This window comes from Oncorhynchus masou, chromosome 18, assembly GCF_036934945.1.
Source record: "Oncorhynchus masou masou isolate Uvic2021 chromosome 18, UVic_Omas_1.1, whole genome shotgun sequence".
In the NCBI taxonomy this organism is placed as follows: Eukaryota; Metazoa; Chordata; class Actinopteri; order Salmoniformes; family Salmonidae; genus Oncorhynchus; species Oncorhynchus masou.
This window is the reverse complement of record NC_088229.1, coordinates 36,971,406-36,997,826: the sequence shown is the minus strand read 5'-3', so window position 1 is coordinate 36,997,826 and position 26,421 is coordinate 36,971,406. Positions and strand designations below refer to the sequence as shown.

Here is a 26,421-nt window from a genome sequence, read left to right as displayed (position 1 = left end):
TTTCACCAAACCGCTCAGGACTCATACCTAAACTTAAACCTTTGTGTCGTTTCTGTTTTATAACCCCGTAACCACGCGGAATGAACCCTGTAACCACGCGGAATTAATGGGTCAAAAATTGACGTTCATCCAATTACGTCAAATCCCAAAGTGAAACTATGAGATCAAGATCCAAGCTTTCTAAAAAAAAAAGTTGTTTCTGTGTATAACACCCCCCCAAAAAAAACTGTCCTAAAAATGTGTGCCCTCGGCGACAGAGGAACAAAGCTATGTTGAGGTAGTGTAGGAAGCTGTGCGGGCTGAAAGGTAACACCGTGCTACCTTCTCTGACCCTGCTGTCCAGCCACTCTGCCTTGGCTTGGCCAGGTAGAGGAGCGGTATTAGGTGGCCACAGTACAGGGGAGGTCTGGCGGCTGATCTGCCCACCGCCAGAAAGAACAACCCAATCTCTCTGGGACCGTTTGTTTTGATTTCCACTCTTTTCTCACAGTGCAAACTGAGAGAGGCGATTCATCGGGGAAGGAAACAGGGCGGGTCTCGCCAGATTGAGATTTAGAACCTTAAGCAGGTAAAGTTTCCATGAATTCCAAAAAAAAAGTGTATTGTGAGTGTAATGAAGACAGTCGTGTGGTAGAACCAATGAAGGATGTATGACAATACTATCAAGGGGAGACTTTAGTTGACTATTGCAACATAATATTGATTTGTACACGCAAGTACTTATGCAAAGAAGTATGTATGCAATCTGCTGAAGAAATGTCAAATTCACCTGTAATGTTCTCATTAGACAACATCTCAGGCCCATTTCAGTGACAGGAGCCAGCAATCTGCACCAGCAGCAGCCACCCACATCTTTAGACAGGGAGCTCAAGCACAGCAAAGAGCAGGGAACAATTTGGTCGTTCTAAAACCAAGTGGGTCGTTCTTAAAAAAAAGAGAAAAGACACCCTATAGACAAAATCCCTCTCTCAGGGCCATGTGAAGAATTACCCCCTCCCCCCCTCTCTCCTCCTCCTTCCCTCCCTCCCTCCTTCCTTCCCTCTGTCCTTCCCTCCCTCCTTCCTTCCCTCTCCACTTTGGGGCTTTTTTAATAAAGCCGTCTGGGTTGTCAGGTCTTTTCAGGCGCGGCCCTCCCAGCCATGTGAAAAGTTAATCCCTCGTGGGCTCCTCCGTGCCGCTCATCTCCCTGGGAACCCCCGCCGTCTCGTTGCCCAGCCCGGCCGGTGCTCAAGGGCCGCCCTGACCAAGGCCATGGAGTGGTGGGGTGGAGTGGAGTGGGCCGGCCGGGGGCATGGACGACCCATGGACGACCCACTTCAACCACCACCCTCCCACCCCCATCCCATCCCAACTCCTCATTCAATCACCAGGTCTGGGCCTGTCATACTCCCATCCATCCATCCCCCACCACCACCACCACCACCCCTCTCTTGGAGCTTTTCATGAGCTGCCCCTGATGGACAGATGCTGGGACTGTGTAGGATTTAAATCTTGGAGTGCTCATTGAGGTTGTTTTTCTTTTTTTGAAGGATGACAGTGGTTAAAAAAAGAAGGGCCCCTTTTTTCATGTGCTCTCTCCAGCGTGCTCGATCTCTACCCCTGTCCCCCCTCCCTAACCCTCTTCATCCCCTCCCCTGGCCACTACACTTCAACCGTTCCTCTTCACCGTTCCCCTGTGTCAAAGCAACAATCCCGCGCAGACTGCACTTGGGCCGGGTGCCAACGTGGAGGAGTGAGGGGGACATGATAACAACCAAAAGGGAATTGCTGGAATTGAAACAGTCCTTCTGTAAATAACTTCTGCTATTTTGTGGTATGTTTGGGAACCGGGACTAGTAATCAAGTGCAACCTTAAAAAGTTAAAGCGAGCGATAAAATGACGGCATTACACCCAAGAAGTACTTCAAAACCTGAATCGAGGAAATAGTTGCTTTCATCTCACAAAGGTTTACCGGGAACATTCAACCTCGGGTGTAACGCCGCTCTACGGTGACAATGACAGACAGTCAGAAAGAGTTCGGAACCACATCCTGGCCCGATCTGACACCGATGTCAGTCATTGTCATCGAAGAGCAGTTGAGCTGGAAGGTGAAAGTGGTCAGGTCTTATATAAAGTATCCCACCACTGTCACACCCCTCCTCCTGCACATCCAGAGGAAAAAACTGTTGAATGCTTTGCTTGCACTTTATTTCCCAGCCCCTTCCCAGAGTGCCACTGGACAGAGCCAGTCAGGCATCCTAATCCCTCTTCCCTGTCCCTCTCACGCTTGCTCAAGCCTCTCTGACCCCCCCCCTCCCTCCACGCACACACACTCCCAAACCCCCCACTTATCCTTCTCTCTCCTTAGGCCCTCCGCATTGTCACCAGGACCAGCTCAAACCCAAACTCTTCAGAAATGATTTTGGAGGAGGGGTGGCGGGTGTTGGGGGAAAAAGTGAGATTTGGGTTTGTTAAAGGTCATGCGGACTTTGTTCCGTCTGAGAGTTTATCTGGGCTACAGCTGCGCAGGACAATGAGGCGCTCGCCGTGCGACAGAAACCCAAGCTGTGCCGGCTAAATTACTTCACTGATAAGGCGGAATTAGAAGCGCCGGGACCCCAGAGCCCAGGAGAAGATCAGGAGACAAAGGGGGGGGGGGGGGACTGGCCAAGGAAAGGAGCGAGAGGAAAGAGAGGGAGGGAAGGGAGAGTGGGGAGGGAGGGGAGAGTGGGAATCAATAAAAAACGTACCTAAAAGTGCATATGCGCTCAGTGTCTTAAAGACAACATTCCACAGTCGCCATGTTGGAATAGATCAGCCACTCAGAAATATTTTAACAAATGACATGTTGAGCATCAATATTGAACATACTTAAAGAATTATATTATAGAATATCATATCTACAGTATCAGAAAGTTATAAAGAGATCTTTTTGAAACCTTGAAGACTTTTAGTCGAGAGGGGCAGGTGTGTGTGTGTGTGTTTGTGTGCTGAAGACTCAATAGGCCCTGTGGTGATCCATCATATTAGTGTGTGTGTGGGAGGAGGGGGCAGGAGTGCAGAGAGGTGGCGAGAGAGAAAGAGAGAGAGAGAGAGAAAGAGAGAGAGAAAGAGAGAGAGGGAGAGAGAGAGAGAGAGAGAGAGAGAGAGAGAGGGGCCACTGGGATGGTGAGGGCCCTGTCTCTAGCCCCCTACACCACAGGGAAGGAGTGAGTGGACTGGAGAGCAGCTGACTCTGCAATGCTGGAGCACTTAAAGGTTGAGCTAAGTGTGTGTGTGCGGACTTGTTTGTCTAGTCCTCTGTGTGTTCGAGCGTGCGTGTGTGTGCGTGTGTGTATGTGTATTCGTATGTGTGTGTGTGTGTTCGTATGTGTGTGTGTGTGTGTGTGTGTGTGTGCGTATGTGCGTGCGTATGTGTATTCATATGTGTGTGTGTGTGTGTGTAAGACCCAAGTTAGAAGGGGAGTGTCTCTAGCCTCTGCATTAAGCTGGAGAAAGAAAGGGCAGCCTAGCTGTGATCCTGTGAAAGGCTCTCTCTCCCCGCTGCATTGTTGCCTCCCGCCAGAAGAGGGTAGATTCACTTATTTGAATTGTATTCTATTTTACATTTACATCATTTATTCTAGTATTTCACCATGAAAATATGTGGAAATGTTCAATAAAATACCGTTTGATTGAGATCCAAACGATCAATCAAGGATATGAGTGTAGACATTCCTCTGGAGCACATTTATCAGAATGACCAAAACGTGAAGTAAATGTAGTAGTCATTGAGAGATGAACAAACCCCCGAAAGAGTCATTTGTAAATCCCAAAGTGGATATGAGGTAGGTGAGTTGAGCCTGGGACGTAGTGAACCGCTAAAGTGCTTTGTCATATCAGCTGGCACAGGCACACGGTCACATTGGGGCAGGTCAAGCTCATGCAGCTCAAACAGGATTTCTCTTTATCGCGTCGAATGGTACGGAGTGGAACGGTGCACCACACACACACACCAGGCAGGCGGTTTCAGACGTCAGCGCACTTCCTCTAATGAAGAAGACGAAGTGCAGGATCATGAGACAGGCTATGGAAGGACATGGTGATTGAGTGGCTGGGCTGTCCAGTGTTGTGGAGACAAAAGAGAGAAAACAAACGGTTTCACAGCCTCCTCCTCCTGACTGTCTGACTGAGCTCACCCTCTCCAACCATTCCAAGTTGAACCCCTAAAAGTCAAATAAGATGATCATACCATTGATCATTAAGCTACTTGATTTGGAATTTTAGGACATCTGTAGGTATAAAAAGAAACAGTCAAAATATAAATCATAAGGAATAAGGTTTTGAAGTGTCCTATACAGTGGGGCAAATACTTATTTTCCACCATAATTTGCAAATAAATTCATTAAAAATCCTACAATGTGATTTTCTGGATTTTGTTTTCTCATTTTGTCTGTCATAGTTGAAGTGTACCTATGATGAAAATTACAGGCCTCTCTCATCTTTTTAAGTGGGAGAACTTGCACAAATGGTGGCTGACTAAATACTTTTTTGCCCCACTGTATATATACACACTGCAGTCACAAAAACTATCAAGTGGTATGATGAAACTGGCTCTCGTGAGGACCACTACAGGAGCGGAAGACCAGAGTTACCTCTGCTGCCGAGCATAAGTTCATTAGAGTTACGAGCCTCAGAAATTGCAGCCCAAATAAGTGCTTCACAAAGTTCAAGTAATAGACACATCTCTACATCAACTGTTCAGAGAAGACTCAATGGGCTAAGAAACACAAGCAATGGACATTAGACTGATGGAAATCTGTCCTTTGGTCTTGAATCCAAATTGGAGATTTTTGGTTCCGACCGCTGTGTCTTTGTGAAACACGGTGTGGGTGAACGGATGATCTCCACATGTGTATTTCCCACCCTAAAGCATGGAGGAGGTGTTATGGTGTGGGGGGTGTTTTGCTGGTGACACTGTCTGTAATTGATTTAGAATTCAAGGCACACTTAACCAGTATGGCTACCACAGCATTCTGCAGCGATACGCCATCCCATCTGGTTTGGGCTTAGTGGGACTATCATTTGATTTTCAACAGGACAAGGCTGTGTAAAGGCTATTTTACCAAGAAGGAGAGTGATGGAGTGCTGCATCAGATGACCTGGCCTCCACAATCACCCGACCTCAACCAAATTGAGATGGTTTGGGATAAGTCGGACCACAGAGTGAAGGACAAGCAGCCAACAAGTGCTCAGCATTTGTGGGAACTCCTTCAAGACTGTTGCAAAAGCATTCCAGGTGAAGCTGGTTGAGAGAATGCCAAGTGTGTGTAAAGCTGTCATCGAGGCAACTTTGAAGAACACTTTGTTGGTTACTACATGATTCCATATGTGTTATTTCATAGTTTTGATGTCTTCACTATTATTCTACAATGTAGAAAATAGTCATAATAAAGAAAACCCCTTGAATGAGTAGGTGTGTCCACACTTTTGACTGGTGCTGTATATATTGATGTATTCCTTAAAGCAAAACAAGGAATACCATAGATGGAAATTCATGTGAAATATGTGCTGTGGAGGAGTTGTGACAGATTTACAGATATGGGTTGGACAGAGGAGACAAGAGGGCAAGGCCTGGGATGATTCATGGACAAAAAGCTACTACTTCTGACTTAGAGTCATCTAAGAGAGAGAGAAAGAGAGAGAGAGAGAGAGAGAGAGAGAGAGAGAGATTTTTGAAACAATTGTAAATCGACTTTGGGTCCATAAAGAGCGCTATATAAAACCTATGTATTATTATAATAGGGAGGAAGAGAGATGCCGAGATGCAGAAAAATAAATAGACTGTATGGGCAACTCAACCTCCTCAATGACAGTGTAGGAGAATTTGACCAAAAATCACTCGACCGACTCCACACCCTTTCCAAAGTAAAGACCAATTTGACATTTCAACAATTCAACACAGTTTGTCAAATGGCATGTCGTCATTATGCTTCACTCCTCGGTCCGTGCTGTTATTCCAAATAGTCAACTTGAGGAAAGAATAACAATCAGTGGTTTGTCTGTTTGCCAGTGTGTGTGAGTGTGTGTTCGTGGGTGTGTTTGCGTGCAAGCTCTCTTTAAAGTGCGTGTGTGGACACCTGGAGAGTGGTTGTTTTAATTAAAACAACGTCCAAGATCTCCAACGTGGTAGAACAATACATTCTCACCTCTGTCGTCTAAATCCGCCGTTATTACGGTGTTGACAGCGTTGTGATCGGAAATAGTAATCACAACAGCCGCGGGGACCCGATTAATAGGCCAGCGTCGCCATTCTCTTTCTTGGAAATGTTTAGGAAATACTTCAAGCCCATAAAAGCGGGTTGTGTGGGGATTGAAAGCTAAACTCTTTCTTTAATTTGGAGGTGGGGTGGAGGGGGAGCGGGGGGAGTATCGGCAGGGGGGCTAGGGGAACAACAGAGGGTTTGTCCATGGGGCTCTGACATGTCTGTCTCTGTACAGGTGGTGGTGGAGCTGGTTAGTGAGCTCTCTCTGCTGTGTGTGGCACTTTAAGCTGGGTAAGCCCTCGCCGTATGGGCTGGCTGTGGGGCCGTGCCAAACCCTGCTCTGACCCTTCTCTGACACCTCCTCTTCCACTAACTCAGTCATGCACGTACACGCTCGCTCTCCCTCACACATGCACGCTCTCCCTCACACATGCACGCTCTCCCTCACACAAGCACGCACAAACATACACATTTTTTTTTCTTTCTCACACGGCAAAACATGGTGGGAAAGCAACAAAAAAAAGCAAGCAGCCGAGAAGAAAATGAAAGCAGCTTCATGGCTAATTCATGAAATGGAGGGGGGGGGGGGTGAACGCTATCATGCAGGACCAAGTCCCATTTCCAAGTGTAAGCATCAATCTAATTAACAACATAAACAGCCTTTGACAAATGTCATCATTTTCTGGCCCGGCCACAGAGCAATATCATTGTCTGCCGTGGCCTGGGGCTAACGCAGCAATGATGTGGCTATTCATCAGGACAGCCATGAATGATGGGTTTTCACTGGGATACAGAGGAGGGAGGAGGTAGGGGAGGGTGGGAGGAATTGGTCAGGAGTTACCTGCTTTTGGCCACCGAGGACAGGGGAGCGAGGAGGGGTATTAAATTAATGTTTAGGAACACATAATCGCCTGAGCATTAGTTAAAGCAAGTCTGTGCGAGCTACGCGCCACGCGGCGGCTAACAGAAGGGAAACGACATAAAGGATGACATTGTTGAAGAGTGAGTGAGTTAAGAGACTGGAGGGGCTGGAGTTTGAGGCTAGACAAGAGACTCTATTGAGAGACAAAGTGGCTCAGAGTCGACGGGAGCAGTGAAACCAATGACCAAATAATAACATCAACAATTTGGAGGGACAATATTTATTGAGCCGCTCGACCGCTCTATCAAAAATGGATGACTTTCTCTCCCGTTCACTTCCTCCTGAGATACTCTTTCATTTCATCTGGGGGTCTTGAGATTAATTAACAGACGCTGGTAGCGAGTTATGAACAAATGATAAGGCATCAGCGTTCTAATCAAACCTGACATTTAATTTGCTGCTTGCTTCCTCGTTATCAATTACCATGTTCAGAGGGATAATTGACATCGGTTTGAGGGGACGAGAGACGCAAAGAAAATGTTTTTAAAAAACGATGTGTCTTTCTTTAACAGCTCCTAAAAAGCTGCTGCGATGTTTCTAAGGCAACAGGGCCCATATGTTTAATATTAGATGTAATCTGTTCCACTGGAGTGCTCCGAAGGCTGGGAAAATTGGATTAAATTGGCTAATGGCATGTTTAAAACCTACATAAAATGTACGTGAATGGAAGATGATACAACCTCAGGATTGAAACTGTGGTGTTATACTTGCTCTGTTTTTTCGTATATATTTTGTTCATGTTTAAACTTGGGTTTATCAGGTATAACCGTGATACAGAAAACCACACAGTGTTGGTCAATAGGGTTGTTAAATACCACAAGACTGATATTCATTACATGGCATTTTACTGTGGGAAAGGAAACACAGATGCCAACATTACTCCTTACAATTTGGCAATAATATTATGTACCATCTTAAAACAACCTGGAGATGAATGTACATAAACAAATACTTAGGTAATATTAATGTCAAGAATAATGACTAATTATGAACTATTGTAATAATTCAGTCCTCATGAGTATCATTGTTAATTACAATATGAATTGTTATTAATATACATTATCATTATTATATGTATTCTATGTTACATTACATATAATAATTTAATATAATTAATGCAATGTAATTTGATGGTGGTCAACAATTATCCTTTCCTATGATTTTAGAAATATACTGCTGCTCTTTTGACCTCGGAGTCGGGCTCTAATTTGATTAGTAAAATACTATGCTCTAATGATCCATGAACCTGGAGAGCTCATCTCTCATGGCTTCATATTCCCCACGGGGTCTACCAGTCTTGGCTTCACATACTATTCAAACATTTTCAAGTACTTTTAGCGTTTGCTCTAGTCTGAGTGCTAGATGTGCGGGGTTTGCACTCTTGTGACTATTCTATTGTTTCTATTTCACCAGGCTACAGTAGCGCAGCCAGAAATTCGTTGGTGGTGGGCCTGCAGAAATTTTGGTGGCCCAAAACAAGTAATAATGTATAGCTAGTTTCATGCTATTCTACACATTTCGCCACAAGGCTGAGATAAAATAGTGCCGTTTTAAAGATAATTTCCTGCAATTCTATACATTTTGCTATGGGGTAGAGAGGAAATTTGGTGATGGGTTGGGCCCACCCGCCCGCCCATGCCCACCCAGGCCCACACGGCTGCCAGGCTAGCTCAATCACGCCAGGATAACATATGTGAAATTGTTTCAAGTAGTACTTGCATCCATGTCTCAACATGGTCTACAGAATAGGTGGTCTACAGAAGAGGTGAAAGTCCACTGGAAAGGAATAGGGCGACAGTCTATATTCTCTGGATCAACACATGGTATTTATTTTATTTTTTACCCCTATTTTCTCCCCAATTTCAATCTTGTCTCATCGCCGCAACTCCCCAACGGGCTCAGGAAGGTAAGCGTCTTCTAAAACATGACCCCCCAAACCTCGCTTCTTAACACCTGCCCACTTAACCCGGAAGCCACCCGCACCAATATGTTGGAGGAAACACCGTTCAACTGACGACCGGGGTCAGCCTGCAGATACCCGGCCCGCCACATGGAGTCGCTAAAGTGCGATGAGCCAAGTAAAGCCCCCCCCCCCCGGCCAAACCCTCCCCTAACCCCGACGATGCTGGTCAATTGTGCTCCGCTCTATGGGACTCCCGGTCATGGCCGGTTGTGATACAGCCTTGGATCAAACCCAGGTCTGTAGTGACGCATCTAGCACTGCGATGCAGTGTCTTAGACCACTGCACCACTCAGGAGACCCTTCAATATATGATCTTGACTGATAAGAAACAGTGTATTCTTGGTACAACATGCTAAAATCGTCTGAACGGACAACATTTTGATCAATTTGCAGAGAAACGCAAACCACACTGTGGGCTTACTCAGAAACCATCCCCTCACAGATGAAGGTGCTATCGTTATGGCGATAAGTTGTACATTCCGTTAGTCAGCACCTTACCTTGAAAGGTGTACATCTGACATACAGACATTGGACAATTGATTCAAAACCACTTCTTCCCACAAAATAGAACAAATATTCAAAGTGAAAACGCATAGCGCGGCTGGTTTCCGCGTACCTGCAGTCGTTTGAATGGGGGGCACTAGCTAATTCCCTCTCTCTGTCAACTACCCGCCATTCCTTTCGGTTTGTCTATTCGGTGTCCCCTAAAGTCCTTGGTGGTTTCTGCCCTATCAGCTAGGTAACATTAGTCTTGTGGCCCGGCTCGAGATAAAAAGCACAAAAAAACACCTCGTCGGCAAACAGACCAAACATGTTGCAAACTGCGCCTTGATCACCCCTAGAGCGCTATCTTGACACATGCTGGGTATACAGGGCTCAGCAATTCCTCCGACACAAAAGGCGAGCAAACAGTGCTGGAGGTGAGCGGTAGGGTCAGGACAGATAAGTGTCAGGGCGGGGCCCAGAGTCTTCGCCCGGGTTCCAAGAGGACATTAGCTAGCGTTTTAGCTAGCAAACAAAAGGGCCAACCAAGCGCTGGCGTGAAAAGGAAGCTGTCATCCCAGGGATCAGGGCACAAAAGAATGCAGGCGGAGAAATATGAGCAACGTCCATGGAGCGCTGGGTGTCTGTCACGTAGTCCCACCGGCTGCCCAAGAGCTCCCGTCCAACGCCTTGGCGTATCGCTAAGTCAACAGTAAGGTAAATACGAGAGAGAGAAAAGAACGACAGGCACTTTTTTTCTCCCTTCCTTTTCTTCACTCTCATCGGATGAATGATGCTGATATGGAAAAACACTCAAACGCTATAAGCACAAACAAAGAAAAAGTCCTGATCTGCCCGGCAACAAAGTCATCCCAAGGTCCTTGAGGGTTCGAGACCCTTTGAAGCTGGGAGGAGGTATGGCCGACGGGTGACATACACCCGGGTAATGGGACATGTTAGTGTGTGTGTGTGTGTATATATGTGTATATAGATATGTGTGTGTACCACATCAATCTGTTAAAGGCATGACACATGCCCCGTCAAAAAGGGTTGCCATTTCAACTTCAACAAGTCTGTGCTGATAACTCATATTTTTTTCACAAGTTGAAACACTCAAGATGTTTAACAGTGCAGGCCCACATGGCAGGTGACATTAAAAGACTCGACGTTGGTCCCTAGACGATAAAAAAAAAAAAGAGTCAAAGAATGGTATCACATTCACCACAGGACCATTTCAAACACAAATAGTCAAACTTATGCGATTCACTCGACCAACACCAGCCAGATCAATCACCAGGAGGTCATTACGCCCTACAAAGACTCTTAATTGTGCAGAGCTATTTCCGACAATGTGAAGACACGGCAAGGTTCTTTCCTTTCCGTCTTCACATGGAGAGAGATTTTTATCAGCGACCACTGAATCATTTGTTGACTCGGCACAAGTGCCTTCTTTGAGATAGCAAACACTTGAGATGCAGGACAAAGAGAAAGGGCGAGATGACAAAAGTAAAAGGTGTCAGAGTGACAAAGGCCCTGTCACGGAGTTGACACGCCCTGCAACGGGGTTAGGAGAAGGGTGAGTAAACACCATTAATATAGCTTTGGAAAGGGATCTGCGCTTGTTTGATTTGGGCTTTGCTACGTTCCCTCGGCAGCCCGAGACAAAACGGAAGATATTTGATTGAGTTATTTGACAGTTTGGATAAGTTTGGATCACAGATCACTAGAGAGACGGTCCTTTGTTTCATCGCTGGGACATCCTTCTGTTACTAACAGTCTGTGGATATGGGGCTTTACGTGTCATTAAACACACACACGCATATGTGAGAATGTATTGTTGTACCACTTTGGAGGATCTTGGACTCTGTTTAAAAAAAATAATTAAAGAACCACTCTCCAGGTGTCCACACACTCACACTCAAGCGTGCATGCACACACACACACACACACACACACACACACACATTCATGAAAAAACGTTTTTTTTAAACGCACACACTGACACATATAGTATCTATTCGTGCAACACACACACACACACACACTTTTCACTTGTGCCCTCTCTCCCAGTGCCCTCTACCTCCCTCCCTTTCCCAGAGGGAGTGTGAGCTGACAGTGGGCTCCAGTGTGTGCTGCGAAGGGGGAGAAGAACAGGAGAGGAGCAGCAGTGTGAACCTCTATTGTACGCCCACCTGCTCCTGTCAATACCTGATCCGGGACCAAACTCTGCTTCCACAATAGGCCGTGTCACTCTGAAGGATCCCTCCCAGTCCCATAGCAGAGAGGCCTTCCAGACAAGGGCCCGTGCGCACAGCTTGATTGAAAATCGGTTCTTTTGCGGAGCCCGGCCGTTATATTATGTTGTGATAAAGGGGAGCATAATAGCTTTTAAATGGATGACTCCGGGTGGCTCTGCCGTTGCAGTGGGGGGAGCGGAGGGACAGGCTGAATGGACGTTGCCCCGAGCTAAGCATCTCCTAGATTGAGCTGTCCGTCTCGGGGAAATGAGTCCGAGTTAACACCTCGGCATCGCCCAACGCCCCGGGACAGACAAGACTGGGCTTCCTTTTCTTCTCTTCTCTGTTCTGTTCTGTCCACCTGGATCATTCTCATTATCCAGGAACGGATGGTGGCGGTGTCCGTGCCGTGCTCCAGGGCTGATCACACACAGACGTCAAGAGACATACACGCACACAGAGAGACGCACACACACGCACGCAATTTCTAACACACACACACTCTCACTAACGCTCGCACACCCACCTGAGCTTTTCACCCATAGAGCCCAATTCACACTGCCCATTAACTCTACCCAAGCCTAATTACACACAGACCTCATGCATTCACACAAGTCACACATCCCCTTAACTCTACATGCTACCCAGATATCATTACACACACCTGTCTGTGGCACAACTCGAACCAACACCCATTCAATAGGTGGATCCTGCACAGTATACGATCCTTTCAACTCCCATTCAGTTCCCACAATGACGACTACTAGTGTTAAAACCCTACCCTGAGCATTCTGTAGATAGGATCACGTTTAGACAAAGGAGATCTGGGATCTAATCAAATATTATCTCTCATAACAAGCCCCCCCAACCTATTCAGTTGGGGCTAGAGGGGACAGACTGACAGACAGTGGGCCCCCCTCCATCAAGGCCCATTAACAGCACTGACCTCCCCCCCTGCTTTCTTAGTGCCCCATCTCCCCGGTCTCTCTTCTCCCTCCCCTCTCTCTCGCCCTCTCTCTTCCTCTGTTCCTTCCCTCCCTCTCTCTGTAGGCCTGTCTATTTTTCTAAGACCAGAGGCGGTGTGGGGAGCGTTCCTGGAGGAGTTTCGTGATGGCTATCGATGGCTGGGCTGTTATGGCTATCTTTGATAAGGGACCTAAAAAATAAAAAAAAAAGGAAAGAAGAGGAAGAGAGAGCGAGAGAGAGAGAGCGAGAGCGAGAGCGAGAGCGAGAGAGACAGGATGTCTCTTCCAAACACAGGCGAGACGACGTCGAGGTGGGATTTCGACGGCAGGAGGAGAAATGTTTGGGACCTGCTGTTGGTGGTGTGCCCAGCGGTGGAACAAACGGATAGGTTTTTGGAAACGGCAAAGAAAAAGGACAGAGCGTGACCTTAGATTGACGGATTATGCCAATGTAGCCTGAAGGAAAATCACACCACTCAACAGCAACAAAAATAATCTAATCCAAAACGTGCAAAATAATTGACACACTGTAAACTATGCTTTTTGAATGAGGTCCTGACGAGCTGAATTATTGGCTAGAACAGTATTGAAATAAAATACTTATATACAGACAATGATCTCTGTCTGGAGTCTGACTAAGTCATGGAGCTATCAGAACCTCTTCAGTTGGTCATTTTGCCAGGGAGCAGCAGGCCGACCCCTCAGAATCAATGTAAACAATGTTCAGCAGTCATTTTGGGCCTGTAACATGAGTGTTGTACAGGGTAAGGCAGGAGCAGCTTACACACAGAAAGAAAGACAGAGAGACAGAAACAGAGAGTGAGAGTGAGACAGAAACAGAGAGTGAGAGTGAGACAGAAACAGAGAGTGAGAGTGAGAGTGAGACAGAAACAGAGAGTGAGAGTGAGACAGAAACAGTGAGAGTGAGACAGAAACAGAGAGTGAGACAGAAACAGAGAGTGAGAGTGAGACAGAAACAGAGAGTGAGAGTGAGACAGAAACAGAGAGTGAGAGTGAGAGTGAGAGTGAGAGTGAGAGTGAGAGTGAGAGTGAGAGTGAGAGTGAGACAGACAGACAGAGAGACAGAGACAGAGACAGAGACAGAGACAGAGACAGAGACAGAGACAGAGACGAGAGAGATAGAGGGGGAGAGAGAGTGAGAGAGAGAGAGAGAGAGAGAGAGAGAGAGAGAGAAAGAGAGAGAGAAAGAGTGAGAGTATAGCTTTCAGAGGGAGAGAGAGAGAGAGGGGGAGAGAGAGAGAAAGACAGAAAGAGTGAGAGTATAGCTTTCAGAGGGAGAGAGAGAGATAGAGGGGGAGAGAGAGAGAAAGAGAGAAAGAGTGAGAGTATAGCTTTCAGAGAGCGAGAGAGAGAAAGAAAAAAAGAGAGAGCGGGGGGCCTATGCGTGCCCCGTAGGTCTAGTCATAATATGAACTTTCCAGAGGAAAACGCTTTCCGTGGCTTTGTGCCATGTAGCGTGTGCCTCGCCTCTCTAATCGGCAAATGTTTCGTCTCGCGTACAGGACTAGAGGAGGAAAAAGAGAAGGAGAGAGCGAGAGCAACTGCATATGACGGTTGTCTCAGCCAGCCTACATAATGTACGTACACCCTGTCCGAAGTGGCTGCCTCCGAACTATACCCAACCTTTTTGTGACGTGATTAGTTCAGAGTGCGTAATTACATGTGAAGGAAATGCTGTAAAATATCCGACTATATATGTGATTGACCAAAACGCCAGCCTCCTGAAATGAGAATCCGACCCGGGAAGATTCTGGTCTGATTAGCCTTGCGGTGGAGAGACAGAGGGAGGGGGAGAGAGAGAGAGAGAGAGAGGGGAGAGAGAGAGAAAGAGAGGAAGGAGGAGAGAGAGGGAGAAAGAGAGGAAGGAGGAGAGAGAGAGAGAAAGAGAGGAAGGAGGAGAGAGAGAGAGAAAGAGAGGAAGGAGGAGAGAGAGAGAGAGAGAGAGAGAGAGAGAGAGAGAGAGAAAATCATTCACTCCATGAGCTTACTGAAGCAACTTCAATATCCTCTAATGTCATGTTGAAATGAAAATGAATAGTTCAATACGGGCTGGCTGCACGCCTCTTCCATTTCCACATCGTGTGGCGTGACCAAACGGGCGCGCTCCGTTGGATGGATAGGGGGAGGCTGCACCGAAAAGCTGATACCTCCAGTAATCAGTTGGATTTTCCAACGTTGGCGACCAACTCATTTTAAAGAGGGCGACGGTGGTCCAATGGTAGCAGGAGATGCAAATGGAAGGAGTATCTTTGTTTGGCGGCTAGACGGTCTCACCGGGCTAAAAGAGCTGAGGACCAAGAGTCTCAAGCACCGTTCACTTACCTCTCTCAAGGTCGCATAACAGAAAAGGACCCTTAATTCTTCAACACGTTTCTTTCATTCAGGCTCAGTCAGAATATTTACCACTCTCTGTCGGTACTTAAATAAGCCACAAACTGAGCCAAGACGTCCAAAGAACGTAGACAGAACGTCAAAACCACGACCTACCTCCCATCCGAAGGAGCCGTCTTTGACCGTGGCACTCTGCAGTGCGCTGTGAGGTCCGAAGCACTCTCCCATCCCGATCCGGGTTTTGGCCCATATCCCCAGGCCCGCTCCGGGGACCGAGGACTCGCGCAGCTCCAGGTCACTGGGGATGGGAATGTCATCGGGAATGTAGACGGGCACCTCATAGGGCGAGCCTTCCTTGGGCGTGAAGGGGTCCTCGTTGTGGTGATGGTGGCGCCCGTGGTGATGGTGGTTGTTGGGGTGCGGTGACGGGGGTCCTACAGGGATGGGGGACATGATGCTGTCCTCTGTCTCCTCCTCGCCACTCTCGGCCCCTCCCGCCAGGAGGTGGGGCTCTGTCTCGTACATGCTGTCCACTGTTTCGCTGTCATCTGAGAGAGGTGAAGAGAACGAGAGTTAGTTCTGTAGCTTATATTCAACCTTTCTTTAACCACGCAAGTCAATTGTGAATCAGAGAGAAAGAGTGAGAAAGAGAGAGAAATTGCTACAAAGTACATATTACAAGCCTTCAGAGGGAGAGAAATGTGCTTGACCTATTCTCTCCAACTCACTCCATGTTGTAAGACACAATCTCAGCAACAGGGCTATGTACCAATATCACTAAAAGGCAATCTGTATTTTGTAGACAGGGACTTTATAGACAGAATCACCAATAGAACGTAACCATCTAGGCCCGTTCTACTAACTGACTCACTCAACCCAAACAAGCCAAAGACGGAAAAGCTTAAAAGGCATCAGCCCCAGTTAGGGCTGCCTGCCCACAGTAGGGCTGCCTGCCCACAGTAGGGCTGCCTGCCCACAGTATTCCTAGTGAGGACATTCCCCACCATCAGAGGAAGCCCTGATGGGACATGATGTTCCATTCAGTCACAACCACCGCCATTTCCTACAGGGTCATCTTACAGATAATGGGGGAGAAATGACCCAGGTGTTGCCAGTCACTCGCCAGTGTAGATTAGTCACCTATGTGTGTCACTGCTCTGTGGCTGACAGCATAATTGCGGCATTTGGGATTCCACCGTCCAGAGTCAGTGACGAGCACAAAGAATTAGAGGGGCACAAGTCTAGCTAGACGCAGAAACCTCTCCACCGCAGAGTCACGGGCAGATCACTTGGGAGATATACAGACACACACGTTGAAGTAGAAGTTGGAAAGATACGCCACTGAATAAATGAAAATGAACAAAACAATTCAATTACGAAACATCTACAGTTATAGGTAGCAGATATCTTTCTGGTGCAAGTGTCGTGCCGTAACAAAAAGTGGAAAATCTCAGAATTAAAACGCACGTCAATACCCAGGGGCAGCACTCAAATGTAAGAAACCTGTTGATTTTGTTGATACCAAACTCACAACACTTTATAGGTTGCCTGGGCGACGGACGGAGCAGGCAGGCTCTAGCGTGGCAGCGTGGAGAGGAGTGAACAAGTCCTGGTGTCTTTTGCTAGAAGCACTAACTGCAGTTTGCTGTCCAAACACAGGCCAGGGAAATCAGTCTGAACTAGGCTCCGCAATTACTGCAGGAGTGTTTCCAATCAGCCGGCTCCCTCCTCCTCACGACCGGCCCTGCCAACAACATAACACCGCGTCAGGACTAACAGAGGCTGGCCTGGCGCTCGCATCCACAGCCGTTGAACTCTTAAACCAAGTTGAAAACATAAAGACGGGAGATTTAGCCAGTTGAACTCGCTTACTTCTACTTATTGTTTTATTTATTTGTTTACTTGTCAGGGACCGTGTACAACATGCTATTGCAGTAGATTTAGCTAGACAGATCATTTCAATCTGGTGTTTTCTGGGCAGAAAACAATCAACATCAATATTTTATCATAATGATACAACATAACACATTAAATACCAAAATATAAAAAAGTTCAAATATACGATCGACAATATAACATTGGAGTTTAAATGTCCCTTGGTCCTACAGTATCTAACATCTTAAGAGTCACTGTTGAGTGAGGATACTCGACAAACTAGTATGATCCAGTTTAGAGCCTAATGACCTAATCAATTTAACGGTTGCACAAGTTTCAGATCGCAAGCATTTCTCTCCACCTGAGATAACATCTGCAAATATGTGTACGCGACCAATAATCGTTGATTTAACGTGACTTTGAAACATCAAGAGCTGCTCATAATGACCATTACCGCATTTACTGTATGGACAGAAAGTCTCCGAAGTTAGACATTGGAATGAGGAAATTGAGGAGAATGGAATATCGTATAATTGACAGCAAGGAGTATCTGAAATCAATTATCTGCTTTCGGTCCAATAAACGCTTGGGTTTTGGCTCGTAAAATCGAGAGAAAAAAATAATTGCTGAATGAACGGATATGTAAGTCTAGAATGTAAACGTGAACTATGAAAGCACTGTGACAGGCTCCCAGCGACTGGCGAGAGAGAGTCCTGACAGATCTGGGAAACTTGTCATATAAAATCTGGGCAGTAAAACGAAGGCATTTATGACCAATTTTGCGTCATCCAGTGGATTTTTCTTCTTTTCTTTTTTTTCTCGGGAAAATAAACGTTTTACCCATTTTCTTTAATGATCAGGGTTTCATAGGGGCCCAGACCAGGCGGGCAATTAAGCGAAGGGAAACATGTACGCCAGCAGTAGCTTCCACTTTTCACAGATCAATTAAACTTTTATAACCGCGGCCTATCTGGTGCAGTTTTCAAGAATCAAAAGTGTTTTTGAACCACTAAAAAAAAAAAAAATCTCTCTCCCTTTTGCTGGCACCCGACCCATCTAGCGCAATTTGAACAACCGAAGAGAGGGTTGGAAAATCTATTAAATACTGTTAGACTTTAAGAGCCTCGAAGCAGAAACACACAGATCACTACCTCGAAATTGAGCAGCGAGAAGGGTGGTGGTGGGGGGGGGAGTAACGTCCCTAATTTTAATGAACAAAACATTATTTGTGTAAGACAGAAACCACTGGAGCGGAGCGCCAAGCGAAAACACAATGTGATTTAAAGGAGACTTGTGGCCAGAAGTTAAGATCCTCCGAGCTCAGTTCCCTTATTCATAAAAATTCACCTAAAAAAAAGAAAAAAAAGGGAAAGTTAAAATTAATCACCACAGAAGAAAAAAAATCCTCTTCCCTCCTTTTTTCCCTGTGACATTCTAGTCGATGGCTTGGCCATGTTCGACCATGAAATTCACTACAAATAAAGAGGAAAGAAAAGGAGAGGGGGAGAAAAGTAAGCAGGAACATAATGAAAGGGGCCAGGAAGAGGAGGAGGAAAGTTAAAAAGTGACGTGAGACGGCTGAGCCAAGACGTTTTTACTTGCGTGCTTGGCTTTGGTCTCTGAAGAGGAGTGAGATGTTAGCACTGTCTCCCGGAGGGCTGCTTAAAAAACCTCCGCCAGATAGTGCCTTCCTTTCTCCCTCCACCATGTTGTTCTTTCTCTCCCCGTCTCTCTTTTCACGGGAACTATTTATCCTGATTACATCAGGGGTCAATCATTAATTCGCACCTTGGGGGTCCTGGCGTTGGCTGGGCCCACAATGGGCCGCTTGTTTGGTCCATGTTATTCCACTGGAAACTACCGTGCGTCCAGAGAACCCGGCGACATGAAGGCATCAGATTTATTTGATAAATTGTAAATGCACTCTTTTAAACACCCCTGTTATTGCTAGCCGTGCTGGAAAACAAAGAGACATTGGGTGCACACACACACACACATACTGGGGGACTCCCCCCCCTCCCCCGTAAGACGGGTCGTTCTCTCTACACACAAACCAGAACAAGGGGTCAGACTACATCTGAGCTGTAAGATGAGCTGACTTGTTCCTCTCTGTCCCATCATGGATGTTGTTAGTTTTTATTAACACTCTGCTATTTCATGTTGTAACGATCATCGATCATCTCTGCTATTTCATGTTGTAACGATCATCGATCATCTCTGCTATTTCATGTTGTAATGATCATTGATCATCTATGCTATTTCATGTTGTAATGATCATTGATCATCTATGCTATTTCATGTTGTAATGATCATCGATCATCTCTGCTATTTCATGTTGTAACGATCATCGATCATCTATGCTATTTCATGTTGTAATATGATCATCGATCATCTCTGCTATTTCATGTTGTAACGATCATCGATCATCTATGCTATTTCATGTTGTAATGATCATTGATCATCTCTGCTATTTCATGCTGTAATGATCATTGATCATCTCTGCTATTTCATGTTGTAATGATCATTGATCATCTCTGCTATTTCATGTTGTAACGATCATCGATCATCTCTGCTATTTCATGTTGTAATGATCATTGATCATCTATGCTATTTCATGTTGTAATGATCATTAATCATCTATGCTATTTCATGTTGTAACGATCATCGATCATCTCTACTATTTCATGTTGCAATGATCATTGATCATCTATGCTATTTCATGTTGTAATGATCATTGATCATCTCTGCTATTTCATGTTGTAATGATCATCTCTGCTATTTCATGTTGTAATGATCATTGATCATCTCTGCTATTTCATGCGGTAATGATCATTGATCATCTATGCTATTTCATGTTGTAATGATCATTGATCATCTCTGCTATTTCATGTTGTGATGATCATCGATCATCTATGCTATTTCATGTTGTAATGATCATCGATCATCTCTGCTATTTCATGTTGTAATGATCATTGATCATCTCTGCTATTTCATGCTGTAACGATCATCGATCATCTATGCTATTTCATGTTGTAATGATTATCGATCATCTCTGCTATTTCAGGTTGTAACGATCATCGATCATCTATGCTATTTCATGATGTAACGATCATCGATCATCTATGCTATTTCATGTTGTAATGATCATTGATCATCTCTGCTATTTCATGTTGTAATGATCATTGATCATCTATGCTATCTCATGTTGTAATGATCATCGATCATCTCTGCTATTTCATGTTGTAATGATCATCGATCATCTATGCTATTTCATGTTGTAATGATCATTGATCATCTATGCTATTTGATGGATCATATCTCTCAAGAAGGTCTTTACTAACTCGGCATTTCCCGAAAGGATATGAAATATCCTAAAATACTCCCCAAGGATGTCACACACTTGCCCGTTTCAGTGTACTTCAGTGTACTCATACTGAGCCAACAAACCATGGTAATATACTCACAACACAATTAAGATAAGGTTATACAAGTAACAGCTCGTTGAGAGTTCACAGAGCAACAAGACTTATTTAGGACATTGGCGAGAAAGAAACAAACCCGTCCCCCCACTTTAGAAAATATATCATTGCAAAAATATTACAAAATATATATATGAAACATCATCCAATAACAGCAAAACATGACAGATAAAATATTCAATTAGTGATTGCAAGACTCGACTTCAAAAATAACCGTGACATACATTATCTACCTATGAGCATTGAAAATAAATATATAGACGATGACATGTAGGCTAGTGCATAGAAATAAGAATGAATAGAATGGGCTTGGAAGCTCAAACCCTGGCAACTGACTGCCAAGCTCATGGGTAGCCCCGCAATGGCTGCCTGGTATTGTGACGAAATCATTTCCTTTTGTATTTTGGAATATCCCATCAACTGACGCTGGATTGCCATGGTAATGTAGAACGTTCATTCAAATGATGCTAACTGATGTGGCTCATGACAATGGAATGTATATTTTGTAATGTCAGTTGACTCAACAAATCACAGGTCAGATTGAAGGTTACACTTCCTGATTTTATGTCCTGGCATGGGTACACTTAAAATGGCTGCCGGTCCACCAATTATCCCATCATTGACTTGAATGGAGATGTATTTTCTATTCATTTCTATTTCATTTCATTTGATTTCTATTCTCATTTCTATGGGCTTCAGGTATAGTACATGCCGCACTATATTAGGGAACGCCAAAGGAAAATATTAAAATGTTATCAAACAATGCAATTCTTAAAATAAAAAACTGACTAAGCAGTGATGACCGTTGCCAGGTGATCAATGTAACCATAGTAACATTGACGAGTAAAGTGTGATCAAAAGGCCGTTAAAGCGAAAATCTGAAAATCACGGTGTACTACAACAGGCCAACTGTTCTAGGCTCTGTTTATTCAGCCCCACTAAAGAGTTAGACGTGGAGAGATAAAGATCAGCAGCAATTTTCTGCAGTCTGCATCCACTCACGTAAACACATGTTCCTTGTGGCACAGGGACTTGACTCGGTGATGCCGTCTCGTTTTAGTGGAGCAGCTTTGGCACTGGCTGACTTAACTGTGTGGTAGAATGCACTCTTCTTTGTGTGTGTGTGTGTGTGTGTGCGTGCGTGCGCGTGTGTGTGTGTGTGTGTGTGTGTGTGTGTGTGTGTGTGTGTAGCATGAAGACTGGTACGGTCAAGTCAAGCCGTACTTTTGTGACATTCAGCTTCCTTTAAATCAAATATGCAGTGCGAAAAATCTCTGCAGCATGTGCGCAATGGCATTCAAATCAAAGCGGTTGTTTCGTTTCGTTTCACCCCGTTGGGAACACAATTGCATCACCTCAAATGCGTACAATGTTATTTGCAGCACAGTGCTGGTTCGATTGAATTCTGGATTGCTTCTGGATCAGCTCAGTTGGGCTTGAACTGCAATGAAGGGCCAAATGTATGGTTAACTCTACCCTCTCTAATTCAGTAAGAAAATCGTAAATACATAAATGTGCATTGGACGACAACTGTATGACTACGATAATAAAAAATGAGTGGAATTGGGTGGCTGTTGCTCAGTGATCGGGCCCTACCAGTCCAGTGCACACAGAGACTGTATCATTGTCTCAGAGTAAGTCAATATTTCAATTCCGAGGTCCGTTCCTGATGAAAAGCAAGTATCAAGGGAAAACTGCACAAATATGCAATATTTCCCCCGCCCCAAATATGGGGAGAAAAAGTTCCTCTGGTGGTGGGGGTTTGGGTGGGGGTGTGGAACCGTGACAGATATGAAAAATGACCAGGCGGCCCTGTTGCTTAACAAACTTATAAACATTTGATGTGTGTGTGTGTGGGGGGGGGGGGGGGTACCACCTAATCTGGTGCTCGCCGCCCCACCTCCCCAATAACCCACAGAATATCGCTCCACTTAGCAGAGTTATTGGTATCGTTAGGGCCACAAACGAGAAACTCTTACCTGTTCCTCTTTAATCAGGCCCTTTGATGATTGGTTCTGTCTTAACAAAGAGCCTTAAATCGGGCCAGATTTTTATGGGAGGAAAAAGAGAGGCAGCAATAAAATCTAAAGAGGGCAGAGAGGGAGAGGCAGAGAGGGAGAGGCAGAGAGGGAGAGAGGGAGAAAGAGAAACGGGAGAAGGAGAGAGAGAGAGCGAGCGGGCAGACAAAGAGAGAGGGAGAAAGAGCGAGCGAGCGGGCAGAGAGAGAGAGGGGGAGAAAGAGCGAGCGGGCAGAGAGAGAGAGGGGGAGAAAGAGCGAGCAGGCAGAGAGAGAGAGGGAGAAAGAGAAACGGGAGAAGGAGAGAGAGAGGTTGGAGAATGTGGGGGAGAAAGGGATGAAACTATGTGTGCGCTTTTCCATGGCGGTGGGTTTTTCATGATGACGTACGGTAGGACGGTAGTGAAAGACAGAGAAAGGGTTGGTGGGAGGAGAGGAGGAGGGGGGAGCTGCACAGGGGATGGTCAACTACAATACTGGCTAGCCTCTCCAGAAACACACACTGTTTCCCCTTGTAAAAGCAACGGGGAACATTTCCAAGTAACACTTAAAGTAGCAATATTGCTTCTCCAGAGCGGGGGCGGGTGCCCGCCCACGGGGGCATGGGGGTGAGATTTCAGCTCCCCCCCCCCCCCCCCAAAAAAAGAAAGGCCTGGGTTACTTCTGGTGCCTGAAACAAGAAAAGAAACTTCCACTAACTCGGGGTTCTTAAAGCATGACTAGCTGTGGATCCCTCAGAGATCTGACACGCACACACACACACACACGGACACACACACACACACACGGACACAGCACACATACACATACAGCTCTTTTAGAGAAGCCGCAGCCTGTTTGATAGATGCATGTGTGGGTCCCATTGGTGCCAGCAGGGCTATACTTCAGGATGTGTGTGTGTGTGTGTGTGTGTGTGTGTGTGTGTGAGTGTGTGTGTGTGTTTCATCTTTACTCAACAGGTTTGGACATGCAGTGGTGGGTATTAAGAGACTTGACCTTGACAACAGGAGTGAGTGTTCAATAAATGAATGAGAAGCTTTGCATTTTAAGCGTAAAAACCTACAGGATTCTTCACTGATCGCATTTCTTTCTGCATTCCGAATAGGGAAGGAATCTGTGTGTGTGCAAGTTGCTCTGATTGGGCTGATATATTGATGTGTTCTTTGTGTTGAGCAGCTGAGAGCTACTACTGCCTGGCCGAGTGAGACAGAACCTCTACAAGCCTCCAGCTAAATGGAAGAGAGCCCCACCTCCTGCAGTGGAGAGCAGGTGTGTGCGTGCGCGTGTGTGTGTTTAGTGTGTATGTTGCGTTTGTGTGTATAACGTTTAGTTTGTGTGTGGTTGTGTGTGTGTGTGTGCAGGCTTCGTTTAGTGTGTGCATAACGTTTTGTGTGTGTGTGTGTGTGTGTGAGTGCGCGCGTGGTTTAGCGTGTAAAACGTTTAGTGTGTGCATAACGTTTTGTGTGTGTGTGTGTGTGTGAGTGCGCGCGTGGTTTAGCGTGTATAACGTTTAGTGTGTGTGTGTGTGAGTCCCCTGCTGTCAGCCACTATATTGGCCCTGTGGTCAGAGGAGCTCCCCAGGGGTTCCAGCCTGGCCTGGCAAGACATTTATTAACAGACCAGATTAATAGCACTGGGAAAAGACATTTTCACAAACATGATAAATATTAATAATAATCAATAGCAAGTTACATTTGCCAAATTGAGTTGCAACCATCACCCAGGGGGAGGGAGAGAGAGAGGGAGGGAGGAGGAAGGGGAAGCGTACAATCCATGCATACAGCCAAAGGGAGAGAGAGGGGACGGCAAGGAGGGATCCATCAGAAGTTAATATGGACCAGCAGAACGCTGGTTAATGACTGGAGATGGTAGTGCATCACTCACACACACTCTACATTGTTTCTGCTGTTAAGATGCACATTCAGCCTTTCCCCAGGTAGAGGATGTAAAAATAGTACATGAACAGAATGATAGAAACATAAATAATACAATGACCATGGAAGCATGCTTGATTGGGACAATAAATATGTGTGTTGGCTGTGCCGATTCACCAGACATATGCAATTCACACTGGTTATTTCCTCCGGTGAATAGATCATTAAAGAACTCTAGACTGGGGCACTAAATGGTTTACTTTACGACGTACATCAAAAAATAAAAAATGTGTTACTATTAATTCAAGTGATGTCAGCATCGGGGAGACGCGTTTGCAATTATCAACACATTGCTCATGGCACAACACCAGGAAGGTGTTCTGTGGTGTGAGCGCCTTTCCTTCCTCTTTCCTTCAGTCATCCCCTCTCCCTCCATCTCCCCTCCCATCCCTTCCATCCATCTCTCTCTCTCTCTCTCTCTGTCTCTCTGCATGTACTTACACAGCCAGATCCTGTCCTTTGTGAGCGACATCCAGTCCACTCAGAGTGGAGAGTGAGTGACAGCTAGAGAGGCTGTATAGGTGAGTGCCCATGCAGGAGGTAAACCTCCCCATAGTAGCCTGCACAGTCTCCCTCTGTGTGTGAGTGTGTGTGTGTGTGTGTGTGTGTGTGTGTGTGTGTGTGTGTGTGTGTGTGTGTGTGTGTGTGTGTGTCCTCCACTACCTCCTCACATGAACCCTTTCATACACCCTATCTGCTTTTCGACTGAAGAATTCTCTGTTACTTGAAAAGTATTTTTAAAGAAATTTGAGTCTGTTTGTTTTTTCTCCACTTATCAAGTATTACGTAGTGCAGTGGCTGATGGGGGAATCGTCACTCTTCCTCAAGCCTTTTTGAACGGGCAAGAATCTGCTTTTGCATATTATAAGAACAGTGTGCATTTGTGTAATAGGACCAAAAGAGAGGAGCGATAGAGAGAGAGAGAGAGAGAGAGAGAGAGAGAGAGAGAGAGAGAGAGAGAGAGAGAGAAAGAGAGAGAGAAGACAGAAGGAGCGGGAAGCCATCCAGCGTCTCCAGAGCCCATGTCCCCATGTCCATTCACTATACAGCTTCATTTAGTAACCCACTGGGAACGAAGACATACATCCCCTGAACGAGGGAGCGAAACGACGAAAGAGACAGAGAGAGAGAGACAAAGAGAGAGAAAGAAAGTGGGGGAGCGAGGAGATGGAGAAAGAAATGCATACATTTTTCTTAGCAGGGAGAGGGACCAAAAGAGAGAGAGAAGAGAGAGAGAGAGAGAGAGAGAGAGAGCTTCGACTTCCATCGGGTTCGATGGGGCTTGTGCTCGGCACCGCTCCGCTATCTGACTCGGTGGAAATGATTTTCACCTCTGCCACGGGATGCAGCCTCCCCACATACATCACCCTCTTACTCCCAGCCCGCTCCCGGCTCCCGGCTCCCCGCTCCCAGTCATTAGCCAGTGAATTAACGGCAATCCACGGTGCTATTAATCACAATGACAAAAGTGTTAGCACAGCCGCTGACCTGCCTGGAGGACTGGGGCCACGCTGGGGGGGGGAGAAGGTGCGATGGATTGATGGGTGGGTGGATGGAGAAAGTAGACTATAAAGGAGAGCAGAGAGGAGATAGAGAAGGGATTAAAAAGGGACAGAACTGTACAATAGAACAGAAAGATAAATAGTGGGGGTGGAAGCACTTCACTCTGGGAGGTAGACAGAATAAACCCCGACCTAAAGACAGGGACAGGAAAACGCACTATACAGAGTGCAGCCATCAGTACCTCTCTACTTAGAAAGGGACCCTATGTATGTAGTGATGTGTGTAGAGACAATGACTAACTGGCCAGGCCTGGGGCCAGAGGCCAGAACACTTGTCATGTCAGCGGAGGGAAAGTTCAGGGACGCCGGGAGGAAAACTGCTTGCTCAGACCAAAAGCAATAGTCATTATCAAAAATTGGGCCCTATATTCCAAACAACCCCCGTGCCAAGATACAGAGAAATGTTC

At 45.8% G+C, this 26,421-nt stretch overlaps 1 protein-coding gene across 1 annotated transcript in view; it reads right to left on the bottom strand.

Annotated features, from left to right (window-relative positions):
• prdm16 (PR domain containing 16) overlaps positions 1 to 26,421 on the bottom strand; it is a 237,780-nt gene that overhangs the window by 149,696 nt on the left and 61,663 nt on the right. The window contains 1 exon segment of the mRNA XM_064923162.1: positions 15,304 to 15,695. Within this exon segment, the coding sequence (XP_064779234.1) occupies positions 15,304 to 15,695 (392 nt within the window).